At 39.8% G+C, this 14,067-nt stretch overlaps 1 protein-coding gene across 1 annotated transcript in view; it reads right to left on the reverse strand.

Moving 5' to 3' along the window:
* Positions 1-5,646: 5,646 nt before the first annotated feature.
* Positions 5,647-14,067, reverse strand: part of plxna3 (plexin A3) — a 92,363-nt gene continuing 83,942 nt past the window's right edge. The window contains exons 34-38 of the mRNA XM_062058214.1: positions 11,006-11,118; positions 9,040-9,209; positions 8,752-8,964; positions 7,036-7,186; positions 5,647-6,975 (exon numbers count right to left, since the gene is read on the reverse strand). Coding sequence (XP_061914198.1) covers positions 6,883-6,975; positions 7,036-7,186; positions 8,752-8,964; positions 9,040-9,209; positions 11,006-11,118 — 740 coding nt within the window. The 3' untranslated portion in view covers positions 5,647-6,882. The remainder of the gene's footprint in view (positions 6,976-7,035; positions 7,187-8,751; positions 8,965-9,039; positions 9,210-11,005; positions 11,119-14,067) is intronic.

Below are 14,067 nucleotides of genomic sequence, written 5' to 3' on the forward strand. Positions count from 1 at the left end.
ACACTTGATTGGTTACATACCTTAGAAGGGGCGGAGCAACAGAGCGATCGTCGCGACTGTGATTACGCTACCGTCCAAATATGTGTGGTTTGGCTAAACATAGATAGTACAATAAATACACTATGATAAATATGGAATGTACAAATATTGTGACTTCAGGAAAGTTGTCTTTTTGGATTTGCACATGCGCGCTGCGTACATAGCTATTGAGGGCGCGAATTTTGACATGTGTGCTGTCCCAAATTGATTGCAGCTGTTATGCCTTTACCGATCACAGGTAAATAAATAAATGATAAATGGGTTATACTTGTATAGCGCTTTTCTACCCAGGTATTTTTAAAAATTATTTTATTATCTTTATTGTAATTCTGTGCCCTCTTATTTTGTTATTGTGAATTGTAATTTAAGTAGTCCATTCTTTCCATGTAAGCCTAGCATTATGTGAAGGTGAGTTTGTTATCTATTTTAGTGCAACATCCGGGTCCTGACACGCTATTCACGACGAGACCCAATCGGTACACGCATGTGCAGAGAATACGTCACTTTCGGGACTCGCAATATTTACGACGGCGCTTTGGCAACGTCACGTGCTGTGATAATTGATGTTTTATCTTTTTTTTTGGTATAAAACCAATGGCTTACATAGTAGTAAAAGACAACAAGAATATAAAAATGAACATAGGTAGATTTAAAAAACGGAATATTAATGCCACAATTGTAATCACTGTTCTGTCATTTAAATGAATGACGTAAATACCATGAATTGATTAACGTGGACCCCGACTTAAACAAGTTGATAAACTTATTCGGGTGTTACCATTTAGTGGTCAATTGATTAACGTGGACCCCGACTTAAACAAGTTGATAAACTTATTCGGGTGTTACCATTTAGTGGTCAATTGTACGGAATATGTACTGTACTGTCCAATCTACTAATAAAAGTTTCAATCAATCAAAAAAAAAAAGACGCACGGGGGCGCCACTGACTTATGTATTTATTTTTTCTAAACGTTAAACGAGGCTTAACTTAAATTTATATATGCTGCCTAACAAAAAAGTACACTTTTAAATTGTCATTATTGTGAATGTATGTATTTGATGTAAATAAAGTATTGATTCCTTAAGGCAGCCGAACACATCGTTCGGGTTTCTGTGCGTTTTTTTCATAAATAATATATTTTTAAATGATATTTGTTCTGTTTTGTAAGCAATCTTTCTTATGACATCATTGAAAGAACGGTTACAAAAATAAAAACCATGGCAACAGTGACGGCGTTCCCAAACAAGTTTTTTTAAAAAAAACAACTAAACGTGCACATAGCGCATGCGTGGACTAATCATGGTCTTCTGGGGCAACACCAGTGGAAACCTGCAGGGGTCACTGTTGTTCTGTAGTCACTCCACACGCTGCAGTCTCCCTTCAGTTACGTCACGGTCGCTAGGGGGCGCTCATTCACATATTAATCATTTTCCATGTTTGCGTGTTTAATAATTAACATTTGTTGTTGGTTTGTTTATTTTCAGAGTTTAGTGGTAGCCAGGGAGAGGCGCGGATGTACATTCAAGCAAATATTTTGTTTCGCGTTAAGCGGCGGCCATGTTGCTGCTCCACTTTCGTTTTGCTTGGCTTCGTTCCAACATGGGCCCCCCTTTCCAATCCAACACCCCATCCCCCAGAGTGCTGTTATCAGCAACACGCAGCCCCCCCAATCCTGGCAGTTCACTCGCCGGCTAATGGGGCTTCCTGCCGGCAGGCGGTGCGGCGATGTCACGGTTAAAACGATTAGCAAAACATCGGACGGACAGAGGACACGTTAACCTTGTGACCTTTCACCTGACGCTGCGACGTCGCATGCTAGCAGGCGAACCGTCGCCTCTTGAACCTCTTCATTTATAAAACATAGGGGCAGTGGTCATGTGACTGGCGGCGACCCAATCATAAATGATGCAGAGGACGGACAGGCTAGGCTGTTGCCAGGCAGATTAACCCCAGCTCGCAATAATATCAGTGGATTTTTTCACCAGGATGTTTTTCAAAAAAATTATAGTCCTACTTTTTTTTTTTTTTACGGCCCTTGACACATTCTACGAATATTATTACAAAAAAACAACACAAACCTGCCTTCTTTAAAACGGTCATTGCTCAAAAAATAATAATGAATCAAAATCAATGTTATTAATTATTGACCTATTGAGAGCTTTGATTACTTTACATCAAACATTTCCCTCTGAAATATGTTTTTGTGGAAAATATTGCAAGTTTTGTGTGTTTGCCATATTTGGTTGTTTTTTTTGACAAAAAGAGCATACAATAAACACAAAAACAACATGAAAAAATAATAAAAACTTCAACAGAGTTGATCTGGAGATTTAAGCGTTGAAAGTAAAAAAGAAAAAGAAAAAAGTAAGACTTATTTTTAACAGTTTTATAAGTCGGATCCCCAATAATTTTAGTGTGATTTTTTTTTTTTACCTCATTGATCAAAAAATACAAATCTATCAAAATCAATGTTATGGATTCAAGCCTCCAAAGACTTCCCCATCAAAATATTCCACTTTGAAATATTTCTGAGGAAAATATCGCATATTTTGTGTTTGCCATATAAAAAACAGTTTTCTTTGACAAAAAACAAACAAAAATAAAACATGGGGGAAAAAAACAACTCAGTGAGTTAGTTGATCTAGACCAGGGGTCACCAACGCGGTGCCCGCGGGCACCAGGTAGCCCGTAAGGACCAGATGAGTAGCCTGCTGGCCTGTTCTAAAAATAGCTCAAATAGCAGCACTTACCAGTGAGCTGCCTCTATTTTTTAAATTGTATTTATTTACTAGCCAGCTGGTCTCGCTTTGCCCGACATTTTTAATTCTAAGAGAGACAAAACTCAAATAGAATTTGAAAATCCAAGAAAATATTTGAAAGACTTGGTCTTCACTTGTTTAAATAAGTTCATTGATTTTTTTACTTTGCTTCTTATAACTTTCAGAAAGACAATTTTAGAGAAAAAATACAACCTTGAAAATGATTTTAGGATTTTTAAACACATATACCTTTTTACCTTTTAAATTCCTTCCTCTTCTTTCCTGACAATTTAAATCAATGTTCAAGTAAATGTATTTTTTTTATTGTAAAGAATAATAAATAAATTTTAATTTAATTCTTCACTTTAGCTTCTGTTTTTTCGACGAAGAATATTTGTGAAATATTTCTTTAAACTCATTATGATTAAAATTTAAAAAAAATATTCTGGCAAATCTAGAAAATCTGTAGAATCAAATTTAAATCTTATTTCAAAGTCTTTTGAATCTCTTTCAAAAATTTTGTTCTGGAAAATCTAGAAGAAATAATGATTTGTCTTTGTTAGAAATATAGCTTGGTCCAATTTGTTATATATTCTAACAAAGTGTGGACTGGATTTTAACCTATTTAAAATATGTCATCAAAATTCTAAAATTAATCTTAATCAGGAAAAATTACTAATGATGTTCCATAAATTATTTTTTTAATTTTTTCAAAAAGATTCAAATTAGCTGGTTTTTCTCTTCTTTTTTTCGGTAGAATTTTGAATTTTAAAGAGTCGAAATTGAAGATAAACTATGTTTCAAAATTTAATTGTCATTTGTTTCGTGTTTTCTCCTCTTTTAAACCGTTCAATTAAGTGTAAATATCATTAATTATTAATAATAACATAGAGTTAAAGGTAAATTGAGCAAATTGCCTATTTCTGGCAATTTATTTAAGTGTGTATCAAACTGGTAGCCCTTCGCATTAATCAGTACCCAAGAAGTAGCTCTTGGTTTCAAAAAGGTTGGTGACCCCTGATCTAGACAGACACTGAAGAATTGAAAGTTAAAAAAAAGAAAAAAGAAAAGACACTTATTTTTAACACTTTTATGAGCGGGACCCACAACCCCAATAATTGTAGTGTGATTTTTTTTTAACCTCATTGATCAAAAAATAAAAATATATCAAAATCAACGTTATGAATTATTGACCTATTTAGGGCTTCGAAAAGGGACAAGCGGTAGATAATGGATGGATGGATGGATTACTTACCATCAATTATTGCACTTTGAAATATTTCTGAGGAAAATATAGCATATTTTGCCATATAAAAAACGTTTTCTTGGACAAAAAGGGCAAACAATTACATGCAAAACCCACAAAACTCAGTGAGTTGATCTAGACACACAAGAGTTGAAAGTAAAAAAAACCAAAAACTTATTTTTAACACTTTTAGGAGTGGGACCCTTTTGAATCCCTAATCATTTTAGTGGGATTTTTAAGGTGATTGCTCTAGAAATAATGAATTAAAATGAATGATGACATGAAATCTTGACCTATTTAAGGCTCCAATTATTTCACATCAAATATTCCACTTTCAACATTTTTCGGGGGAAATATTACATACAGTAGATCTGAAGTGGATCTAGAGATTTAAGCATATATATACAGTATATATATATATGTATATATATATATACACCCCGCGACCCCGAAAGGGACAAGTAGTAGTAAATGGATGGATGTATATATATATATATATATACATACACACATTTATATATACTGTATATATAGATATACATATATATATATACACACACACACACACACACACACATATATATATACATCTCTTATTTATATATATATATATATATATATATATATATATATATATATATATATATATATATATAAATGACTTATTTTAACACTTTTATGAGTAGGACACTTTTGGATGCCCAATCATTTTGGTGGGATTTGCCCAATCATTTTGGTGGGATTTTTTTTTTTAACAGTCCTTGCTAAAAAAATAAAGAAATTAAAATGAGAGGATGACATGAATTATTGAACTATTTAAGGCTCCAATTACTTTACATCAAATATTCCACTTTGACATTTTTTTGCAGGAAAATATTGCAGTTTTTCAGATAAAAAAAAAAAAGTTGACAAAAATGGAATAAAACATAAAACCCCCCAAAATGTTGTATCCACAGATAGATCTGAAGTCGATCTAAAGATTTAAGCATTGATTTAAAAAAATTACTTATTTTTTAAATTTTTTATGACAGATCATTCAGTCAGTGGTTTTGATAAATTAAAAATATCAACACGACTCCCGCATGTTTTGATTTAAAATAAATACATTTTAAAAAAGACAAGAAAAAATATGATTTTATTAAAAAAAGAAAATGAAAAATATCAAAATGTCCCCTGCATGCTTTGATTAAAAAAATAAAATAAATAAAAGAAAATTTAAAATATCAAAATGTCCCCCACGTGATTTATTATAAAATAAAAAATTTAAAAAATAAAAATATCAAATGTCCCGCGCGCTTTAATTTAAAAAAATAAATAAAAGAAAATGAAAAATATCAAAATGTCCCCTCGTGCTTTGATTAAAAATAATAAAATAATTTAAAGAAAATGAAAAATATCAAAATGTCCCCCTCGTGCTTTGATTAAAAATAATAAAAGAAAAAAAAGAAAAAGATCAAAATGTCCCCCGCATGTATAACTTTTCAGTGTGCGGCCCTCAGAGTAAAAAGTTTGGAGACCCCTGCCCTAAAGAAAGTGTGCAGAAGCCACTTCCTGTTTGTCTGGCGCCCTCACACCCACTTTGATGCAGGGGATAAAAGAGGCATGGTTATTAAACACTTTAGTGATGATGTAACAGCGTACAAACAAAGGCGATGTAAAAAAAAAAAAATAGGACACAGGCTAATACGTGGACACAGTCGTCATGGTTACACTTCAAAGTCAAACATGTTTTCGTCGTTTTCTGCCGACGTCGTGGACAAACGGCGGCGACCTCCGTCGGCCAAGTCCCGCCGCTCAATGTCTTCTCGCCAAAGGAGGCGGAGCCGCAACATACTCCGTTCGACCGATTGGCTGCTGCTATGACACAGTCACAACAAGCCTGCAGGGGGGGAGGGGCTTGAACGCGGCCTAGCCCGCCCACTTCGTGGCTCATGTCCAATCCCGTCGTCGGCTCCGCCCTTCCCACGGGAAGTGGATCAAGTGTCAAAGATCAAACACTGGCTGGTTGGCACCCACAATAAATAAAGCCCAGACAATCATTTAAGTTAAAGCAAAATTCTCAATAAATACGTGTTAGATGTGTGTGTGTTTTATCATTTCACTAATTACACCTGACACACACACAAACACACACACACACACAAACTAGTATCTTCAGTCTGCTTCTTCCTCCCAGCTACACACACACACACACACACACACACACACACACACACACACACACACACACACACACACACACACACACACACACACACACACACACACACACACACACACACATACACACACACACACAGTGGTGTTGGTCCAGTAGTGGCTTTCCTTCCTTCCTGTCCAAGAACCAATCAGAAGCTTCCTCCACTCGTGTAAACGTTTTTTTCTTTTTTTTCTTCGATCTGGGCTTTGGTCCAAGTCCGGTCCGGTTCTGCTGGTCCCGGTCTGTCCATGGCACTGGTCGCTGGGCACAGTATTCACATCATGGTGGTGGAATGTTCAGGAAGGGTTGGCGTGGCGGGGTGGGCAGTTAAAGGCGTACAAGTCCTTCTAGCCAATCAGGGGGGGGGGGGGGGGGGCGGAGCTAAGTAAAAGGGGCGGGGTTATAGACACAATCAGCAGGTGTCCATTATTCACTTCCTGCTTGGTGCTTATTTACATGTTGGCTGATGCCCCGCCTCCACCCGGCCCAAGACCAGGCGATTGGGTGCCAGCCCAGCGCCCGAGTGGCTCCGTGATGGATTGGCGAATAAATAACACGTCGACTGATTGATTGGTGCGGTTCTAGTAAAAAAATAAAAATAAAATAAAGGCCCCGCCCCCCGAAAGGGCAGGTCTCCTCAGCTTCCTGACATCAAGTTGATGGCTTGTTCCAGTTTGTGCCGCAGTTTGTGTTTGCGACAGTAGGCGTCGCGATCCAGGGCAGTCACCACCTGCACACACACAACAAGACGGTGACTTGGGGCCCCCCGCTGGTCGGGGAAGGAACTCACCTCCTCTTTGTACTTGTTGATGTAGAAGTAAAGCTCGCTGAGCGCGCTCAGCGTGTTGAACTCGGTGCCGTGCAGACGCGACTGCTCCACCAGGTAGGCGTCCATGTCTTGGTCGCTGATGCTTGGCATTTTGGCGATGTCTCTGTAGTACCTGCCCAACACACACACACACACACACACATTTAGCATGCTAGCTACCGCCATTGAAGACACTTATTAGGTCCTTCATACCGACAGCCATCAGACTGTATAATGCACATGTTCCTTGACTGCACTTAAATGTAGAATATATTTATATTATTCATATATTATATATAATATATATTATATTATTTATTATTGTCTATTGTGAACGAACTGTGGTGCTGAATTTCCCCCAGGGATCAATAAAGTACTTTATATTCTATTCTTTCTATTCTATTAAGCTATGTTAGCAAGTTAGCTACTTCCACCCCCAGTTCTTAAAGTCTTTCACTAGGCTACGTTGGCTAGTTAGCATGTTAGCTACCTGTGTTGGTTCTCAAAAATGCTCATTAGGCTTTAGCATATTAACTAGCGCTACACCCACTTCTTAAAACTTTATTAATAAGCTATGTTGGTTAGTTAGCATGTTAGCTACTCTCGTTGGTTATTAAATAGGCTATATTAGAAAGTTAGCATGAAATGTTTTTCCCCGAGAGCACCTAGTTCTTAAAATTTGCCACTCGGCTATGTTGGCTGGTTAGCGTGTTAGCTACCCCTGTTAGTTCTTAAAGATGCTTATTAAGCTATATTAGCTAGTTAGCATATTAACTACTTCTCCCCCAAGTTCTTACAATTTGCCACAAGACTATGTTGGCTAGTTAGCATGTTAGCTACCCCTGTTAGTTCCTAAAGTTTTTTTTAGGCTATATTAGCTACCTTTACACACAGTTCTTACCGTTTTCCACTATGCTATGTTGGCTAGTTAGCATATTAGCTACCCCTGTAGGTGCTAAAAGATACCTTTTCAGCTATATTAGCAAGTTAGCATATTAGCTACTTCTCCTAGTTCCTAAAATTTGCCACAAGGCTATGTTGGCTAGTTAGCATATTAGCGCCACTGTAGGTTCTCAAAGATGCTTATTAGGTCATATTTACAAGTTAGCATATTGGCTCATTCTCCCCAGTTCTTACAGTTTTCCACTAGGCTATGTTGGCTAGTTAGCATGGTAGCTACCCCTGTAGGTTCTTAAAGATACTTTTTCGGATATATTAGAAAGTTAGCATAATAGCTACTTGTCCCCAGTTGTTGCAATTTTGTTAGCATATTAGCTACTTCTCCGAGTTCCTAAAATTTCCCACTTGGCTATGTTGGCTAGTTAGCATATTAGCTACCCCTGTAGGTGCTTAAAGATACTTTTTCAGCTATATTAGCAAGTTAGCATATTAGCTACTTTTCCTAGTTCCTAACATTTGCCACAAGGCTATGTTGGCTAGTTAGCATATTAGCTACACTGTAGGTTCTCAAAGATGCTTATTAGGTCATATTTACAAGTTAGCATATTGGCTCATTCTCCCCAGTTGTTACAATTTTGTTAGCATATTAGCTACTTCTCCGAGTTCCTAAGATTTGCCATTTAGCATATTAGCTACACTGTAGGTTCCCAAATATGCTTATTAGGTCATATTTACAATATTGCTCGTTCTAAAAAATATGCTTTTTAGGCTATATTAGCAAGTTAGCATATTGGCTACCTCTCCACCCAGCTCTTGTAGTTGGGGATGTCTTTAGCGTAGAGCAACTTGTTGGACGGCGAGTCTTTCCCAAGTCGGTGTTCAGACGTGGAGCAGGAGTCCATGAAGGTCTGAGCGACGACCGACAGGCAGGCGTCTGTGATGCTACTCTTGTGGATGTCGAACACAAACTGCGGGTTCTTGATGACGTTGACCCAGAACCTGAGAGGAAGGCTGAACATGCGGACAGGAAACACGTTGAGAGCCTCGAACGCAGGCCGGTGTGCGTGCGTGCATGTAGATTCGTACCAGTTGCTCTTCCAGGTGTGCCTTACGTCCGGGTCGCTGATCTGCCGTTTGTCGGCCTGCTCATCCAGGAAGTCAAACATGTACTTTATGGCCAAGGGGAGAGCGGAGCCGCGGTGGGCTGTGCTGAAGACGGTCTCGAAGAGGTCGTCCACGAACTTCTGCAGCGTCCCCTGTTGGTGGGAGGAGCTAAGTGTCAGTCCCAATTACTTGAATGTGTGTGTGTGTGTGTTCTTGTATTTCTACCCTTCTTGAGACATCAAGAAGGAAAAGTAGCTTCCATATGAGAAGGTGTGAACAAGTTAGGACATAAATCATGGTCCCAATGCAGAAAACCATTGCATCTAATAGAGAATGTCATATGTGGTGAAATCTATCAAAATAAGGGTGGTCCCAAAAAGGAGGGATTTTTTAAATTGACTGTGTGTCGGTTTTAAAAGTGCTCCCCCTCTGGTCAACATATGAAATAACAAGTGTGTGTAAAAATTTTAAGCGCTCCCCCTCTGGCCAACATATGTAATAACAAGTGTGTGTAAGAAATTGAAATGCGCCCCCTTTGGCCAAAATTAATTTTAAAATAAATAAATAAATGTATATAGAGACATACTGTAATAACTTGAAGTAAACAATGAAGATTAAAAATCAATTACAAACAAAAATTCCCTCCCCCCCCAAAAAAAAATACTGAAAGCTTACCTTTTTTATATTTGCATATTATGTATATACTAGAAATTCCCGTGGAAATTTTGATGGGCCTGCTATCTGTGCCCTGGACCAGTGGTCCCCAACCTTTTTGTAGCTGCGGACCGGTCAACGCTTGAAAATTTGTCGGTGTTTTTTTTTTGTTTTTTTTTACATAAATAAATACAATCATGTGTGCTTACGGACTGTATCCCTGCAGACTGTATTGATCTATATTGATATATAATGTATATATTGTGTTTTTTATGTTGATTTCATTAAAAAAAAAAACCAAAAAAAACATTTTTTAAAAAAATTTCTTGTGCGGCCCGGTACCAATCGGTCCGCGGACTGGTACCGGGCCGCGGCCCGGTGGTTGGGGACCACTGCCCTGGACCATCGGAAGCCGCCATACTTAGAAGATGGTGCCGAGTGTCTGAATCCGCGAGTTTTAGGTGTAACTGTACAAAATGAGCCACAAAGCTAGCCTAAAACAGCATGTTTACATAAAAATGCTAACATTTAGCATGTTTGTTAACGATAGCATGATAACAGTCAGCCTATTTCATATACCAAGTTATACGACTCAAAGGTGTATAACTTGGTATGGCTGCAGAAATAGAAAAAAAAGTGTAAAATTAGATGAAAAAGTTAGCATGCTTAAGTTAGCTTGCTAGCAAGCTATCGTTTGCATGCTAACAGTTAACAAGTCTCACGTACCAAATTATATGACTCTGGGGTGAACGGTTGCAAAACTAGCTCAAAAAGCTAGCAAGCTAACGTTAGCATGCTATCAGTCAGCATGTGTCACATACCAAGTTATATGACTGTAAGGTGTGTGGCTGTCTCATTAGAGAAAAAAACGTAAAGTTAGCAAAAAAGTTAGCATGTTAATGTTAGTATTCTGGCATGCTAACATTAGCATGCTAGCCTTTAACAGGTGTCACATACCAAGTTATATGACTCTAGGGGAAACGATTGCAAAATTATCAAAAAAGCACTTTGTTGTTAGCATGCTAATGGAAACATGCATACAGTTAGCATGTTTGAAATACCCAGTTATGCGGAATTAAACAAAAAAGCGTAAAATTTACAACATATCCGCAGTGAATGGGCCCTGGCATTGCAGCAGGCCCATAATTATTAATGTTGTAAATACAAATCTTTATATCTCTAGAAAGGGTGGTCCTATAGAGGTAGGCATTTTTCTCAGGTCTCAAGAAGATAACAAATACAACAATGTATGTGTGTTTGTGTGTGTGTGTGTGTGTGAGAGAGAGAGAGAGACCTTGGTGGCCAGCAGGCGTGTCAGGTAGATCTCAGACACCATCTTGCTGCCTCTGTCTCCTTCTCGCTGGTCGCTGTGCTCATGGTTCTTGACCAGGTGCCACAGTTTGGTTCCTGAAACACGCAAAGTCACATTTCAGCCCATTCTCCTACCTGGGAATCGATACCGATACTCAACAGTAACAATTTTTGGTACTTTTGTGTGTTATTAGAAATTCCGGACTAAAAGCCTACTACGATTTGTACCCTGCGGCTTATAAAATGGTGCGGCTAATTCATGGATTTTTCTTCGCTGACGGCTATAATGCAAATAGTTCAAAGAAACCAAGCATGGTGTGTTATTGTTTGTGCTATGCTGCCCTCTTTTGGACGGGTTCGCTCAGTGCAGGTGCTGCAGTGTCCTTCCAAGTAGTGCTTTCAACCGAACGTAGAAGTGCCGTTTAGTCTTCTAGCCGTCCGTAGCGTTTTTACTCGTATGGATTCTTCATTCATCATTCCAAGCAACGTTTGTACGTTTTACAATATAACTAAAACTATTCTTACATACTAAACGGTCCCATGTTTGATGTCTAGGAGTGTTTTCATGCATATTTTTACGTATTATCGTAATGTAATCAAACTACCATGGTTAGCTTTAGCTAATATGCTAACATGTTTACGAGTGTCTGTGTTTGTACGAAAGCCTATTGTGTGCCTTTAACCAGTTTTTTAATGTTCCTATGCATTTAGGTTGATAGGTCAATCTGTGACGTCATTTCCCCTTTAAAGCACGTCTTTGTCAGAATAGCCGGTTTCAATCAGTGGTGGCAGCCAGCCTTGTGTGCGTTGACGACTAAATACCACACACACACACACACACACACACACACACACACACACACACACACACACACACACACACACACACACACACACACACACACACACACACACACACACACACACACACACACACACACACACACACACACACACACACACACACATTCAAATCTACCTTTCAGCAATATAGATGATTAAAGGATTCTCTGGCCGGAATCTGTCCATTGTGTCCCAACTCTAAAAGAACTACTATCCCTTCCTTACATTGGTCCTTCGAGCCGGATAGAGTTCCACCATCAGACACTATGGAGTCATCACCTGCTGATCACCAGCCCTCTGTCAGGCCAAAGAGAGACATTCGACTACCACAGCATTTGGCCCCTTACGATGTCACCCTCCTTCCCTCTCAACTGCCTGCTGCCCAAATCTCCTCACTACCAGTAGGACAACACGGTGAAGCAAGGCCAACCAGAGCTAGGAGTGCATCAGGGTACCAGTCATCTGCTTCATCACGTCGATCCTCTCGGCGATCGCATGGGCTTCAACTGCTCCAAAATATTCCGGATGTTCAAACAGCTGCCCTAGAGGAGCGAATTACAGGTTTGGAGCTTGCTGACCTACAGCAAGAAATAGAGGAGGAAAGGAAAGCTGACTTGGAGGCGAAGAGATTGGATGCACAAGCTAAAGAAGGACAAAGACTACAAGAGGATGCTCACCTTGCCAAGGAGAATATGGCAAGGGAAATGGAACGGCGCAGACGCTTAAAGAAACTGGAGAAAGACTTACACATTGCCCGTATTGTCAAGTCTTTCCTGTCGGAGTCTGAAGATGATGCAATGTCAACAACGTCAGCTCCGCCCGCTGCTGACATGCTTCAGCTCCCATCAATAACTCCAATGAAATCCGCTGCCGCTATCCCGATTACACAGCCATTGACAACGATTCCCATTCCTGTGCAAGGTGCACAAACTTGTGTCCCGACTTTAGTAGCCCCCACTACAGCTCCTGCATCTGGGTCTTTCACAAGTCAACATATGCCAGTCTTTCCCACATCTAGTTATGCATCAACAATGACACATGCAGCCGCAGTGCCACAAACCATGCAAACTTCGGTACCACAACCACCAGTTCCAGCTGGTGCACCTCCTACTGCTGGGCAGTATGTTCAATACACATTGCCATCTGCTACTCCAGCCCCGGCAGCACCACCCTGGTCCTACCCGGGCATCGAGACGCTGATCGCTACATCCTATGGCATTCCTAAACCAGTACTTCCAAGGTTTGAGAGTGGCCGGGAAAGTGATTTCGCCCTACTCAAGATGGCGCTAGAGAACTTGATGAATAGTCATCCTCACCTTAGCGAGCAATATAAATATCAAGTTCTACTAAATCAGCTCAAACTCCCTAACGCTCTGCAGTTAGCCAAGTCATTCATGTATGACCCAAACCCGTACACGGCTGCGCTAGGGGCTCTACAAGACAAATATGGCCAGCCTAGACAACTAGTACAGAGTGAACTAGGAGCTATTCTTAACTCACCAGCCATCAGAGTGGGGGATGCAGAAGCTTTCGACACGTTTGCTCTCTCAGTTCAGACCTTAGTTGGCATGCTGCGGACTTTAGAGGGACCCCTTGGATACGAGCTCAAATGTGGTTCTCACGTTGACCGCCTCATAAGTAAAATGCCTCCTGCTCACCGAGACGGATTTATGGAATACTGTCTTTGTCGAGGCATTCTACAGCCAGGTAGCAATCAAACTTACACCCTGCCCGACCTGGCATCCTGGCTTCAAGTTAAAGCTCAAGCTAAGCGCCTCGCCAGCCGAGTCACTCACCTCTACAACCCGGGGCCTCCTCCTGCCAAGAGGGATTATAATAGTCCATGGCCCAAACAAAGGACAGCATCAATTCTCTTATGTTCTGGTGGAACCGGTAGCAGCCAGAGCACCAATCTGACAAAGTCACAACCCTTTAAACCTAGTCCTTATTGTCCATTTTGCAACAGTAAGGAGCATTATCTCAACTCATGCCTGGACTTCAAGAAACTGAATACCAGTGAGATCAATAAGTGGATCCAAGAAGGTAACAGATGTTGGAAGTGCGGTCGTGGTCACAAAGCTGCAGCATGTACGCTTAAACGCCCTTGTAACTTATGCAAAGAGACGCACCTCACAGTACTGCATGACACGATCCAAGAGTCAACTCAACAAGTCCTGATGATGAGTAACCAAAATCCCACAG

This window comes from Entelurus aequoreus, linkage group LG01, assembly GCF_033978785.1.
Source record: "Entelurus aequoreus isolate RoL-2023_Sb linkage group LG01, RoL_Eaeq_v1.1, whole genome shotgun sequence".
Classification (NCBI taxonomy): Eukaryota; Metazoa; Chordata; class Actinopteri; order Syngnathiformes; family Syngnathidae; genus Entelurus; species Entelurus aequoreus.